The sequence below is a fragment of the Centropristis striata genome, chromosome 5, assembly GCF_030273125.1.
Source record: "Centropristis striata isolate RG_2023a ecotype Rhode Island chromosome 5, C.striata_1.0, whole genome shotgun sequence".
Taxonomy (NCBI): domain Eukaryota; kingdom Metazoa; phylum Chordata; class Actinopteri; order Perciformes; family Serranidae; genus Centropristis; species Centropristis striata.
The window spans coordinates 15,361,015-15,374,293 of NC_081521.1; the positions used below are offsets into that span (position 1 = coordinate 15,361,015).

The following is a 13,279-nucleotide window of genomic DNA, read 5'->3' on the forward strand; positions in this document are numbered from 1 at the left end:
AAGCTTCAAACCCTCCAACTGAAAACAGGTGAAAGCATCATGTTTCTGTAGTAATAACGATGCTGTCCACCAGGCGGGGCCACCAGCGCTCCCTGGAGACCATGCAGGCCAGTCTGGAGGCTGAGGTCCGCAGCCGCAGTGAGGCGGTCCGTCTGAGGAAGAAGATGGAGTCGGACCTGAACGAGATGGAGATCCAGCTGGGATACGCCAACAGACAGGCGGCCGAGAGCCAGAGACTCATCAGACACCTGCAGACTGAGGTAGGTTCATCAGACACCTGGAGACCAAGGTAGACTCTCTTGGGTCTACCTGGAGACCAAGGTAGACTCATCAGACACCTGGAGACTGAGGTAGAGCTGTCATCCAGACATTAAATAACAAATATATAGAACAAGAAAAGACTCAGTACTGAAGTTTCCTGATGCTTTCAGGCTGCCATGTTTGGATTATTGAACTTGTGTTTTCAGTTGGGGGCAGTTGGAGGTAAAACAAAGTCTGCCGCTGATTATCAACCTTAAATTAAAATAATAATGTAGATTTCATCCTGAGGCCAGAACATTAGTCAACTTCTTACATTTCAAGAAATGGTCCATGAAATGTTCATTTTTGTTCTCTCAATGCAGGAAAAATTAGAGACCTCCTCTGCTTCTTTGGGAGCATCCAATATAAACAATATTTACTGTTAGCAGCCATGTCACTGAAAGCTCAGATTCTTTAGTTTGTGTTATTTTTGAGGAAAATATAAAAAAAACAGCGAGTGTGGAGAGTGTCCATGAGTGGAATCTGCTGTTTGCAGATGATGCATGACTCTTCATCACATGACAAAGATGCTGAAAAGCATGTGCAAGTGTTGTAGTACTCAAGATCGGCCTTGGTCTCCAGACTGGTCTCAAGACTGAAGGTCTCAGTCTCTTCTCGGAATCGACTGCATTTTTACTGGGTCTTGTCTCAGTCTCGGACAAATCGGACTCGGGATTTTATTTCAAGACTGGTCAAGACCACAACTGTGCATTTTTCGATTTACTTGTTAATATCGTTACTGTGGTTTTTGTTGTCACCGTTAATGGCTGTCACCCCTCCCGCCTCCTTTCACACGCCCCCCTCAAAAGGTCATGTGAGTGGAGGCCGTGAGAAGATGTCGACAACTCGTCTGTAATGTTACCTGAACCACAAAGATTTTTTGTTCACAACTAAAAAAAAAAGAAAACACAGTGCTAATGGAGATGGCTGGAACTAGTCTTGGTCTTGACTCGGTCTCGATAAACCGTAGTCTTGGTCTTGACTCAGTCTCGATAAACCGTAGTCTTGGTCTTGTCTCGGTCTCAATACACCATACTCTTGGTCTCGGTCTCGGTCTCGATACACCGTAGTCTTGGTCTTGACTCGGTCTCAAAACACCGTAGTCTTGCACAACTACAAAAAAAGGAAAACACAGCAACCTGCAAATTCTGCAAAGCAACTCCAAAGGAGACGGCTGGGAATGGTCTTAGTCTTGACTCGGTCTCTGGATACTTCATAGTCTTGGTATTGACTTGGTCTCGGTTTAGGTGGTCTTGACTACAACACTGCTGAAAAGTTAAAGTAAGACCCAAGACGTTTAAACTCTGTTGTTGCATCGAGGAGTTTAATGTGAAAGTGATAAATAAACCTGATGAGCTGTACAGTCTGCTGCCCTGGTTGGCTGGGCTGCAGCAGGAGCAGAGAAGTTGTCCAGATGTCTCCAGATGTGTCTCTCCTCTCGTCCTCTCACAGGTGAAGGAGCAGCAGGTGGAGCTGGAGGACAAAGTCCACCTGTCCAACCAGCTGAGGGAGCAGATCGTGCTGCTGGAGCGCCGATGTGCCCTGATGGCGGCGGAGGAAGAGGAGCTGCGCGGCGTCCTGGAGCAGACGGACCGCGGCCGCAAGCTAGCGGAGCACGAGCTGGTGGAGGTGACAGAGCGGCTGCAGCTGGTCTCAGCTCAGGTAACCACGGAGATGCCGACCGCTGATTCACTGACTGTTACTATGATGACCGATCAGCTGACCGCTGCTTCCTGTGCAGAACTCTGGTCTGATGAGCCAGAAGAAGAAGCTGGAGGCCGACCTGTCACTGCTGAGCGGGGAGGTGGACGAGGCTCTGCAGGAGAGCCGCAGCGCCGAGGACAAGGCCAAGAAGGCCCTCACTGACGTCAGTCTGTCCCCTGTCCTCTGACCATAATTAACCCTCAGTTGTCTGACCGTTTCTGTGTTCTTGTGTTTCAGGGAATATACAGTCAGGGTTTTATTCTTGATAATGACCAAAATCATGATCAAGAAAACCATGGAACATGTCTTTCAGCTCTTAAATTAAACTCTTATCAGCTATTTGTTTTTTGGGTTTGTGTTCCTCCAGGCGGCTCTGATGGCCGAGGAGCTGAAGAAGGAGCAGGACAACAGCAGCTCCATGGAGAGGATGAAGAAGAACATGGTGTCCACGGTGAAAGGTCTGACACACACACACACACACACACACACTCAACTCAACTCAACTCAACTTTATTTGTAGAGCACTTTAAAACGACCACACCAGCAACAAAGTGCTGTACATAAACAAACAGAACAAGGGACAATAAAATAAATTAAACAGGAATAAACACTAAAATAAATAGTTTCATTGCTTTAAAAAAACAATTTAAAAAACAATAAATAAAAGCAAACCATAAAACACTAAAAACAAGAGCAGTCTCATGTGTGGTTAAAAGCCAAGGAATAAAAATAGGTTTTAAGATGAGTTTTACACACACACACACACACACACACACACACACACTGCGGGTTTGAAAATAGCGAAATAGATGATGACAAGGGAGGCCGTAGCGAGACGACAAATTGGCAAAGCTATCCAATACACCACCTACATACAAATGTTTGAATTGTGTAATACCCTTGTCAGAAAATTTAGTTTTTTATTGTCTTTATAAATGCTGCCATATGAAATGTGCTGTTTAGTAGTTCAGTAGTGTGCAGACAGACCTCTCTTGGCTGGATGATGTGAAATCATTGATTTTATGAAACTGTATTTCTTTGTATTTTCTTGGTTCAGTGCACGACACCGAGCTCATTGAGTGTTGTGCAGCTGCAGGTGTTGTTAACAGTGTTAGTGTGTCTCTCAGAACTGCAGGTGAAACTGGATGAGACGGAGCAGATGGCTCTGAAGGGAGGAAAGAAACAGCTTCACAAGCTGGAGACCAGAGTGAGTCAGGAAGCTTCTGTTGTCTCTGCAGCCGATTAATGTTAGAAGGTATAAAGCTGACCTGATGAGATGATAAGCAGGTAAAGCTGATCTCTGTGTGCAGGTGAGGGAGCTGCAGACGGAGCTGCTGCTGGAGCAGAAGAAGAGCGAGGAGTACCAGAAAGGAGTCCGTCGCTACGAGAAGAGACTCAAAGAGCTCACCTATCAGGTCTGATCTCTGATCTCTGCTGGTTCTGATTTTGTGTCCTGCTGCTGCTGCTGCTTTCAATACTCGTCTCTGTGTCCCTGCAGACGGAGGAGGACAGGAAGACTCTGCTGAGGATGCAGGAGCTCGTTGACAAGCTGCAGTCCAAAGTCAAGAGCTACAAGAGACAAGCAGAGAGCGCTGTGAGTCTCAGATTACAGGGAACTGGTTAACGTCTGGACAGATTGATCCCACAAGACTCCACCAGATCCATGTCCTGCTGCTGTTGTGTTCTTAACCCTCTGGAGTCACAGATCACACTGGCGTCATTGAATTACATGACATTTTCATGAAGTCACAATATTTAAAAAAAAATGAAGTCCTGCCATCAACTTCCTGTTAAAGTACTGGCTTGAAACTCCATGCCAGTTTTTGTTTGATGATGATAGGTAAAACCAGAGATGAAGTCAAATATATTTAGCATAAAAATATAGAACGAGATGTTATCCTCATGTTATGTCTTATGTTATATTTATCACCTTTGTTCACATTTGCAACATTTAAAATTCTCCATTGAGCATGGTTGTGCTTTGAAAAGAAAACCCCCCATCATTTCCAAAATCAGATATTTTTTTTTAGCTGTGTCTTATGAGGTTCAAAATATTAATCCGGTACGTCGCGAAAAATTTGTATTCTGTAGAGAAAAGTAATAGCACACCGATCCCGATCAAACCGCACGTTTTAATATAGTCCTGCAACTCTTCAAGTTGTAGGACTAGTAGCGGGACGAAATTGCGCCCAGAAGAAGAAGAAGAAAAAATCCACAGTATAACAGTAGTGCTCGGGGCTATTGCCATATGGGACCAGTGCTCGGTGCGATTGCCCCGAGGCAAAGTGAAAAATGACAAATATGGCTGAAATTGTCCCGAGTGGTCCCAGAGGGCTAAGACCCTGTGGATTCCCTGTGTTATTGTCTCTCTGCTCTGCTGCCCCCATGTGGCCAAGACAAACTCTGCAGGTTCAGAGTTGAGTGACAGCTGCTGTTGTTGTGTGTGTGTGTTTGTCAACAGGAGGAGCAGGTGAACTGCAGCACGGTGCGCTTCAGGAAGGTCCAACACGAGCTGGACGATGCCGAGGAGAGAGCGGACATCGCAGAGACCACCGTCAACAAGCTGCGGATCCGAACCCGCGAACAGTCCAGCAAGGTGGCCATGGTGAGTCCCTCACTGGAACGTATCTCTCTGATCAGAAACAGATTCTGACGAGTTCTGACGTTTGTCTTCTTGCAGATCGTCGAGTGAAGCTCCGCCTCCTCTCAGACGATCGGTGTGACGTTTGCTTGCTGTGTGTCTGAAGTGTTTGTGTAGTCCAGGATCACGGGGGACGCATCGATCTGCATCTGCTGGAAACACGACAATATGTTTCTATTTATCCACTGAAACACAGAGACAAGACGTCTGACAGCTGGAGGACAGCAGAGCACTTTACTACTGAACAATACACATTTATCAAGCGGTGAAAAGTAACTAAATACATTTACTCAAGTACTGTAGTCTACTTAAGTACAATTTTGAGGTACTACTCCTCTACATTTAGCTGACAGCTTTAGTTACTTTTCAGGTTAAGATTTAACATGAAAAACATGATGCATTTAAAGTATTTGTTGAGTTTATTAAGTAATTAAACACAAAACACAAAAAATACTTACACAAATGCATCAATACAAATAATCTAATAATATATTTAGAACATATAAACAAATCTGAGTGGGTCCATTCTGCATAACGAGGACTTTCACTTTTGATACTTTAAGTACATTTTGATGCTGATACTTTTGTACTTTTACTTCAGTAAGTTTTGAATGCAGGACTTTTACTGTAGTGGAGTCATTTCACTGTTTGGTATTAGTACTTATACTGAAGTAAAGGATCTGAATACCTCTTCCCCCACTGCATTTATACAACTGAAGCATATAAAATGTATACTGCTGAAACAGACAGGTTTATAGTACTGAAGGATGTGAACAGGTCTGCAGCGTGTTGGTTTGTTGGTTCGTTGGTTGAGTTGCAGTCAGACTGAAGCCTCTGAGCCTCTGATTGCACTGCATAAAAGGTGTGTCTAAAAACAAGATAAAAACACTAAATCTGAGGTAAATTATCTTGCTGCACGGATAGATAATTTCACTTGACAAGATTTATTGAATTAATAATAATCTAGAAATGAGCATGTTGAACACTTAACCCTCTGGGACCACTATGGACATTTTCGTTTTTCTTTTGGCAATAATTTTGGCTGTGATACTGCAAATGGCATGGTTTTTGGAAGAATGTTTTTTTTTCTTTATATATTTTGCAATTAAAATGTCAAAATTTCTAACGGGTCTATAATACCCTGTGTACAAATTTACTACCCTTTCAGGCCCTTAAGGCTGAAAATGTCCACCTCCAAAAAATGCTATAAAAACTTTACAGATTAATGTTTTTTTCTACTTTTTCCCACATAATCCTCTTAAAAAACTCCCGCCCTGCTCAAAATGACCAAACATTCAATCGTTTGAGGATTTTGACCCTTTAAATGACAGTTTGATAACCTGATGTGACATGAAATGGGTTTTTACATTTACATCTGACACTACACAAAAACTAAAAATGCATCAAAATCAATTTTGTTTTTAATCTTTGACATAGCCATGACTGTGATTAAAACCAATGCCCCAGCCAAAAATGATTTATTATATGGAAAATAACAATTTTTTTGTTTATTTTTTCCATGAAAAACATCATTGACATCATGCAATCAAACTGGCATTTAAAGGGTTAAAATGCAGAAGTAAAAAAAATATGAATCTGTAAAGTTTTTATTGCATTATTTTGGAAGTGGACATTTTCAGCCTAAATGGTCTGAAAGGGGAGGAAATTATAGTGGGGCCAGAAAGTTAAAATAGGAAATTAACTCTTAAAAGAAGATAAAATATCTAACACTTCTAAATCAATGTTTTTTTTAATCTTGGTAAGACACAAATAATTTGCAGTGTGGTCGCTGCGGTGCAGACCTGTTGAATACCTTCAAACATTAAAGTGTGATGAGGTCTCGGCCCTGATTCCTGCTTTTATTCTTCATTTTGAGTGAAAGCTTCCTGAATATTGGTGAAAAAGTGAAAAGTGTTGCATGTTTTTGTAGCTTAGAGAGTTAAAGATGGAACAGAGTGAGACAGTGAGTGATTTCATTTATATATATTACATACAGTATATTATATAGGCTATTCAACAAGCTTTCAGTGAAGTTTTTGATCTTATCATTAAATCTGATGACTGTGATTTTGCTGAACACTGAGAACTTTATTAGCACCTTCAGTGTGTCTTCATAAATAAATCTTAGTCAGCTGTTTCTAACAACTTCAACATGTTCAGTGAGAAGAACGAGTCTCTGAGTCTGCAGGATGAGAAATTACAAACATGTTTATCAGCTGCAGACTGACAGAATAAACAGCTGTTTGATTATTAATATGTGAGTTTTACTGCACTCAGTGTTTATGTTTCTCACTGAAGTCTGAAAATAAAATAAATACCTGCTGCTGTTTGATGAAAAGTTTGACTTCTTTCACTTCTTCTTCTGTCCAACTACACACACACACACACACACACTCAGCAGTAAATGTGAACAGTGAAGCTGGATCCGGTTACCAAAGTATAAAATACAAAAAAATGGAAACAGTGCGCCCCCCCCCCCCCCCCCCCCCTTTTTTGTTGTCACATTGTGCATTCACACATTCAGCTAAAATATTAATAATGTATCACGTTCTCCCAAACAACCAGCTGTTATAGTTTCACTTGAGTAAAATAAATGTGAACCATACATGTGTAACAGTAGCCTATAATAGTGTATGATAATACGTTGTCATTTAAAAAAAACTTTATTATGCTTGATAATAAGTTAGCACGCTACTTTCATTTTCCCGCTTCCGGTCTGTCCGCCGTCATATTAATAAATGAGAAACAAAAAATGAGAAAAGGAATTTGCAAAAAACAAATTTGTTGTTTGTTGTTTGACACAAAAAAAACACATTTTCGGCGCGACGCCATTTAATTATTTCACGTGGTGTGTTCATGTACAGTTAATACTTCATCTCCTCTCTGCAGGTAAGCGCTTTATACTGAAAAAAAGTGAGAAAGAATGACAGTAAAGTGTTTATTCTTCATGTCGCACTACGGAGAAGTGAATGACGGCTCACTGTACTCAGAGGGTCAAGGGCATCCTCAGAGACAGCACAAACCCTGGACACTGCCTCTTCACCCTCCTGCCCTCAGGAAGACAATACAGGACACTGCCTGCCCGCACTACAAGACTGCAAAACAGTTTCTACCATAGAGCTGTGACATTATTAAACTCCACTCCCAATCTACTGCCACACTGATACTCCCCATTTCATCTCATACACACACGATTGCACTATTTCACTTAAGGACTTGGACTTTTTATAACATTGCTACTTAGATATATATTTTATTTATACATATATTGCTGACAGCGTTGATAATGTTGTGTTTTGTTTTAAGTATTTTTCTATATTGATATAAATATCAATATTTCGAACTGTGCAACTGGAGGAGGACTGCTCCAAACAAAATTTCGTTGTCTTGTACAATGACAATAAAGTTCTATTCTACTTGGCCGCAGTCAAACTTCCAGGTCACGTAAACCCGACCAATTAAAAATTAAAATCAAATTCAGTCCTGGTTCCGGTGCCCATTTATGGCCCATGGTGGCGGTGGGGTTATGGTATGATCAGGCGTATGTCATGGACAACAAACACAGATGCATTTTATTGCTGGCATTATGAATGCACAGAGATACCTTGATGAGATCCTGAGGCCTGTTGTTATGCTGTTCATCCACCACCATCACCTCATGTTGCAGCAGGATGATGCACGGCCCCATGCTGAAGGATGTGGACACAATTCCTAGAAGCTGAAAACATCCCAGTTCTTGCATGGCCAGCATACTGACTGGACATGTCCCCCATGGAGCATGTTTGGGATGCTCTGGATCGGCGTATAGGACAGCGTGTTCCAGTTCAGCCAATATCCAGCGACTTGGCTCAGCCATTGAAGTTGAGTGGCCACAGTAACCAACCTGATCAACTCTATGTGAAGGAGATGTGTTGCACTGCCTGAGGCCAATGATGTTCACACCAGATACCGACTGGTTTTCTGACCCCCCCAGACTCCCCAGTATATAGAAAAAGTTTTAGATCTTTGAATTCAACAAACAAATGTTGTGTTTATAATTTTGTTCAGTGTATAATGATGTGTGCAGTATGCAAACAATTGAGACAGCTTCACCCTAACACTGTGACCCTTTGTCTCGTTTGCTGTGCAGAGGATGAGGGTCAGAACATCATGCCGGCTGTAGAATGTGAGGCAAGCAGCAGAACATTTAGCATTTCATAAACGATGTGCTGGGACATACGGATGATACTGACGCACAGGTCGTTACAGTGACATCACTGTGTCAATCTGTGGTCTTTATGATAATAAACTCAATATACAGGTGCATCTCAATAAATTACAATATGATAGAAAAGCGTATTTATGTCAGTAATTCAATTCAAAAAGTGGAAATAACACATTATATAGATCCATTACACACAGAATGAAACATTTTATGTCTTCATTTATTTAATTTCTCCTAATTATAATGATTATGGCTTTCTTTTAATGAAGACCTGAAATTCAGTGTCTCAAAAAATGTTAATATTACAAAAGACCAATTTTAAAAGTATGTTTAATATGGAAATGTTGGCCTCTGAAAAGTATGTCCATCTATATGACTCAATACTTGGTTGGGGCTGTTTGACTTGAACTGCTGGAAATGGACTTTTACATCATATTGTAATTTATTGAGATGATCCTGAATTAAACATTTAAAGATCAAACGATTAAGGTAAACACACTTGAGGGCAGAAAAAGGTACATTTTGGCATTGGACACTTTATTCACAAACTAAACCAATCACTGTTTCTGTACAGGTGTTAGATCAGCATCACACAGGTCCACAACCTCCATCAAAGTGCTCAGCAGTCCTTCAGTGTGTGAGTGTGTGTGTGTGTGTGTGTGTGTGTGTGAGCTCCCATTCTAGTGTGCGTCTTTAGAAAACACACCTAAACATTTACAAATACATTCAAACACAACCAGGAGGTTTTTCCTAGATAGTTGTTAGACAGCAAATAGCACCGCAGAGCAAAATACATGAAGGGTTAAAAAACTCTATAAACAGCAGACGGCTGGCTGAACTCACACAGGAAAGAGAGAAAAAACCTCCCGAAACACTTTCACACCACGAGAGGGAAACTACTGAGAGAGAGAGTGTGTTCATCAGGTCAGGAATATGATCTGAAACATAAAAAACTACATATTTTTACGTCACAGAGTCAGTTCTTTTTTCTTTTGCAGTTGAAACAGAGTCAAACAACAATAATCAGACCAACAGCACAACAAGGCTTTCACACACTGGCTCTGTATCTTCCAGAATGTATAAACAGTAGCAGTAAATATCTTGAGTTTAAAAGGTCCAGCACATTTCATGAAGGAATGATCGTCTAATCCTTCGAAGAATGCTCCTTTAAACCCTAAATTTGTGCTCTTAAAGTCCTAAAACACAACATTAAACCTGCTGAATCCTCTCTGACATCAAACACTGATGCATGAACTCGCTCCCTCAGATCTCACACATTAAAACCACATTTCACTGGTTCAAGGGCGTAACTTTGAGTTGTACATTAGGGGGGTTGAGATTTCCGCCTATATATATATTTATATGGTCTGAGGTGGGCAAAACCAAATCTCAGAGTGGGAGGAGGCGCACACAAACGTCACTATCTGCTAAATTGAGAAAATCTACCACATTGTTGGGTTTATAAAACTTTCATTCATTATCAATAATTGATGGTATGATGGTATCATGGGTGGGTTGTGGTGGCTCGATTGGATTATTGAGTGGGTTGCAACCCACCCATCCCCTCATAAATTACACCTATGCACTGGTTATTAATTCACCTGAGAGACGACTCTAATCAGAGACTGTCCTTCCCAACAATCAACCAACAGCTTCTCTGTGCAGTTTGTTGTGTGGCGCCCTCTAGTGGCTGCCAGTGTTGTAGTCAAGACTACGGTGTATCGAGACCACGTCGAGACCAAGACCAGTCCCAGCCATCTCCGTTACCGTTGCTTTGCAGAATTTACAAGTTGCGTTGTGTTTTCTTTTTTTTGTAGCTGTGCACAAAAAATCTTTGTGGTTCAGGTAACCAAATTTTATTACAGGCGAGTTGGCTGACATTTTCTCCTGTCACTCACATGCACTTTTGAGGGGGGCATGTGAAAGGAGGCGGGAGGGGTGACAACAATTTCAAATTATATATATGAGTGATGTTATTGGCTGTACTCAAAGCAATACGATTTACGCAAAACCACAGTAACAATATTAACAAGTAAATCCCAAAATGCACAGTTGTGGTCTTGACCGGTCTTGAAATAAAATCCAGAGTCCGCTTTGTCCCAGACCGAGACAGGACTGAGTAAAAATGCAGACGATTCCGAGAAGAGACCTTTAAAAAGTGGTCTTGAGACTGGTCTCGACACCAAGACCGATCACCATACTACAAAACTGGTGGCTGCAGTGATTCTGACAGGAGGTGATGTGGTAAGAGCGATAAAGTCCACGCAGAGAGGTTGTAGAGGACTGTGTGGTTCTGTACAGGTTGGTTTTGTGTCTTTATTAAACAGTCAAACAGAAAATGTTTGAGAATAAACTTTCCACGCTGCGATCAAAAAATGTTTTACTGCAAGTAAAATAAAATTTGCGATGAAAGAAAACAAAATTAAAAGCAAACAAAAACTTTTGTTTGCTAAATTTTTGTTTGTAGAATCAACTGAACAGTAAGTAGAAAAAGTTTTCAGTTTGCAAACAAAACTTTTGGATTTGTAAACAACCTTTTTTGATCTGAAATCAAACGTCTTTTTGGTTGCAGTGTGCAAAGTTATTTAAGTTTAATTCATTATTTTTTTCTCTCTCAATCTGTTTGAATGCAGCTTTTGTTTCTAGATTTTCTCTGTTGTTGTGTGTGCTGCCTAGGAAGCAATTGTAACAATAACTTCCTAGGCCGTGAACACGTGCATAAAATGAAGCTAATCTTTTTTCTAACTTGTTTTTGGTGCAGATAAAAAAACAAAAAAATGAATAATAGAAACCTACAAGGCTGTTCAGCTGGTAGCATCTGTTAGCAGTTTGCAGCTGTAAGCAGCTGTTATCTACCTGCAAACTGTCAGTTCTTCTGTCACTCAGCATATAAAGACCTGTCCCCTCTCTCTCTCTGTGCTGCTGAAAGGCATTCTGGGAACTGTAGGAACTGACAGAAGAGTTGGACTTCACAGTGTAAAAGTATCTGAGAGTTGATTTTAACACACATCTGATGACTTTATATTCAAGTTTTTAAAGGTGTATTCAATATCGGCAACACTCTTTGCTGGATGGAATAAAAAAGGTCAGAAATCATCAGACGTGTTCAATCTGTTTCTCTTCCTGTGTGAGTCCGGTCGAGTTTCTCTAAAGTTATATTTTACATTTTATAAGTCCTCATTTTATCTCTGGACATTTGTGAGAAAGTCTGACAGCAAATAACGAAAAAGTAAAAAAAAGTAAATCAGCTGGAAACGAGTGATGAGAAGAGGAAGAGTGATAAAACTACAGAGATCATGACATCATCATGTAGTCCTGTTCCTATTGGCTCACAGACTCAGGCAGTCCCACAATCTGGAAATCCTTCTTTAACGTTTTTAATTTCAAAATGTTCTCGTCGTCCAGCGCTCCGTCCTGTTGCATCATGGGAACTGTAGTCAGTCACCTGGTTAGTACAACTGAAGCTCCGTCGTCAGTAACGTCACTCGAGTTAGTGAAAGAAATAAAAAATAACAAGAAAAAAGAGTGACATCATCAGTGATGTCATCAGTGATGTCACAGTGATGTCACAGAGTCTCAGTCTGAGTTTAAAACAACAAACGACTCATTCGGTAACAGACGCTGAGAAAGACAAGAGATATGGCTGCTGGGAGGAACCTGAAGAGGAGGAGCAGGAGGAGGTGCAGGGGGAGGAGGAGGAGAGAGGAGGAGCAGAGAGAGGAGAGAGGAGGAGAGAGGAAAGATGAGGAGGAGAGAGTAAAGAGGAGGAGAAGTTTGGAGGAGTGGAGGAGGGAGAGAGGAGGAGCATGAGGAGGAGAGAGAGGAGGAGGAGAAGGAGTAGAGGAGGAGGAAAGGAGGAGGAGAGAGGTGAAGGAAGAGGAGGAGGAGGAGGAGGAGAGGTGCAGGTCCAACAAGCTCTCCTCCTAATCGTCTCCTCCTCCTCCTCCTCCTCATGCAGCGACCCTCTTCAGAGGAGAGGAGGTGTTTGGTCCCAGCATCTCCCTGAGCAGCAGGGTGTGGGGGGGCCCAGTGATGTCACAGGTATGGCAGAAGCTGATTGGCTGACGGTGAGATGGGGTGGGGGGACACGCCCCTTCAGGCTGCCATGGGTGGAGTCAGGAGCCTGCTCCGACCAATCAGGAGGCTCAGCCCTTCCAGCCGTCCCAGATTGGTCCCCTGATGGACACAGAGAGTGAAGGTGTGTGTGTGTGTGTGTGAGACACAAAGCTGAAGAGCAAACATGCAGCACTACAACATCCTCATGTTTCTATAAATCAAGTCTGATGAAGAAAACTATGGTGGCCCTGAGAGCTCACAGCTATGCAGCTTAAGAAAACACATGCAAATACACAAAACACAAGCAAACTGAGAAAACATCTTCATCAATTTGACAACACAAGAACAGCATTTATAAAACGCAGCATAGACCA

At 41.7% G+C, this 13,279-nt stretch overlaps 2 protein-coding genes across 3 annotated transcripts in view; one reads left to right on the forward strand and one right to left on the reverse strand.

The window, feature by feature from the left end:
- Positions 1–4,948, forward strand: part of LOC131971387 (myosin-7B-like) — a 37,394-nt gene extending 32,446 nt beyond the window's left edge. The window contains exons 37-45 of the mRNA XM_059332810.1: positions 74–260; positions 1,753–1,962; positions 2,042–2,167; positions 2,372–2,462; positions 3,132–3,211; positions 3,315–3,419; positions 3,503–3,598; positions 4,466–4,609; positions 4,685–4,948. Of these exons, the coding sequence (XP_059188793.1) occupies positions 74–260; positions 1,753–1,962; positions 2,042–2,167; positions 2,372–2,462; positions 3,132–3,211; positions 3,315–3,419; positions 3,503–3,598; positions 4,466–4,609; positions 4,685–4,696 (1,051 nt within the window). The 3' untranslated portion in view covers positions 4,697–4,948. The remainder of the gene's footprint in view (positions 1–73; positions 261–1,752; positions 1,963–2,041; positions 2,168–2,371; positions 2,463–3,131; positions 3,212–3,314; positions 3,420–3,502; positions 3,599–4,465; positions 4,610–4,684) is intronic.
- Positions 4,949–9,365: 4,417 nt separating this feature from the next.
- Positions 9,366–13,279, reverse strand: part of LOC131971388 (extracellular sulfatase Sulf-2-like) — an 80,860-nt gene continuing 76,946 nt past the window's right edge. For both annotated transcript variants that reach the window (XM_059332812.1, XM_059332811.1), the window contains one exon: positions 9,366–13,025. In XM_059332812.1, the coding sequence (XP_059188795.1) occupies positions 12,995–13,025 (31 nt within the window). In that variant the 3' untranslated portion in view covers positions 9,366–12,994. The remainder of the gene's footprint in view (positions 13,026–13,279) is intronic.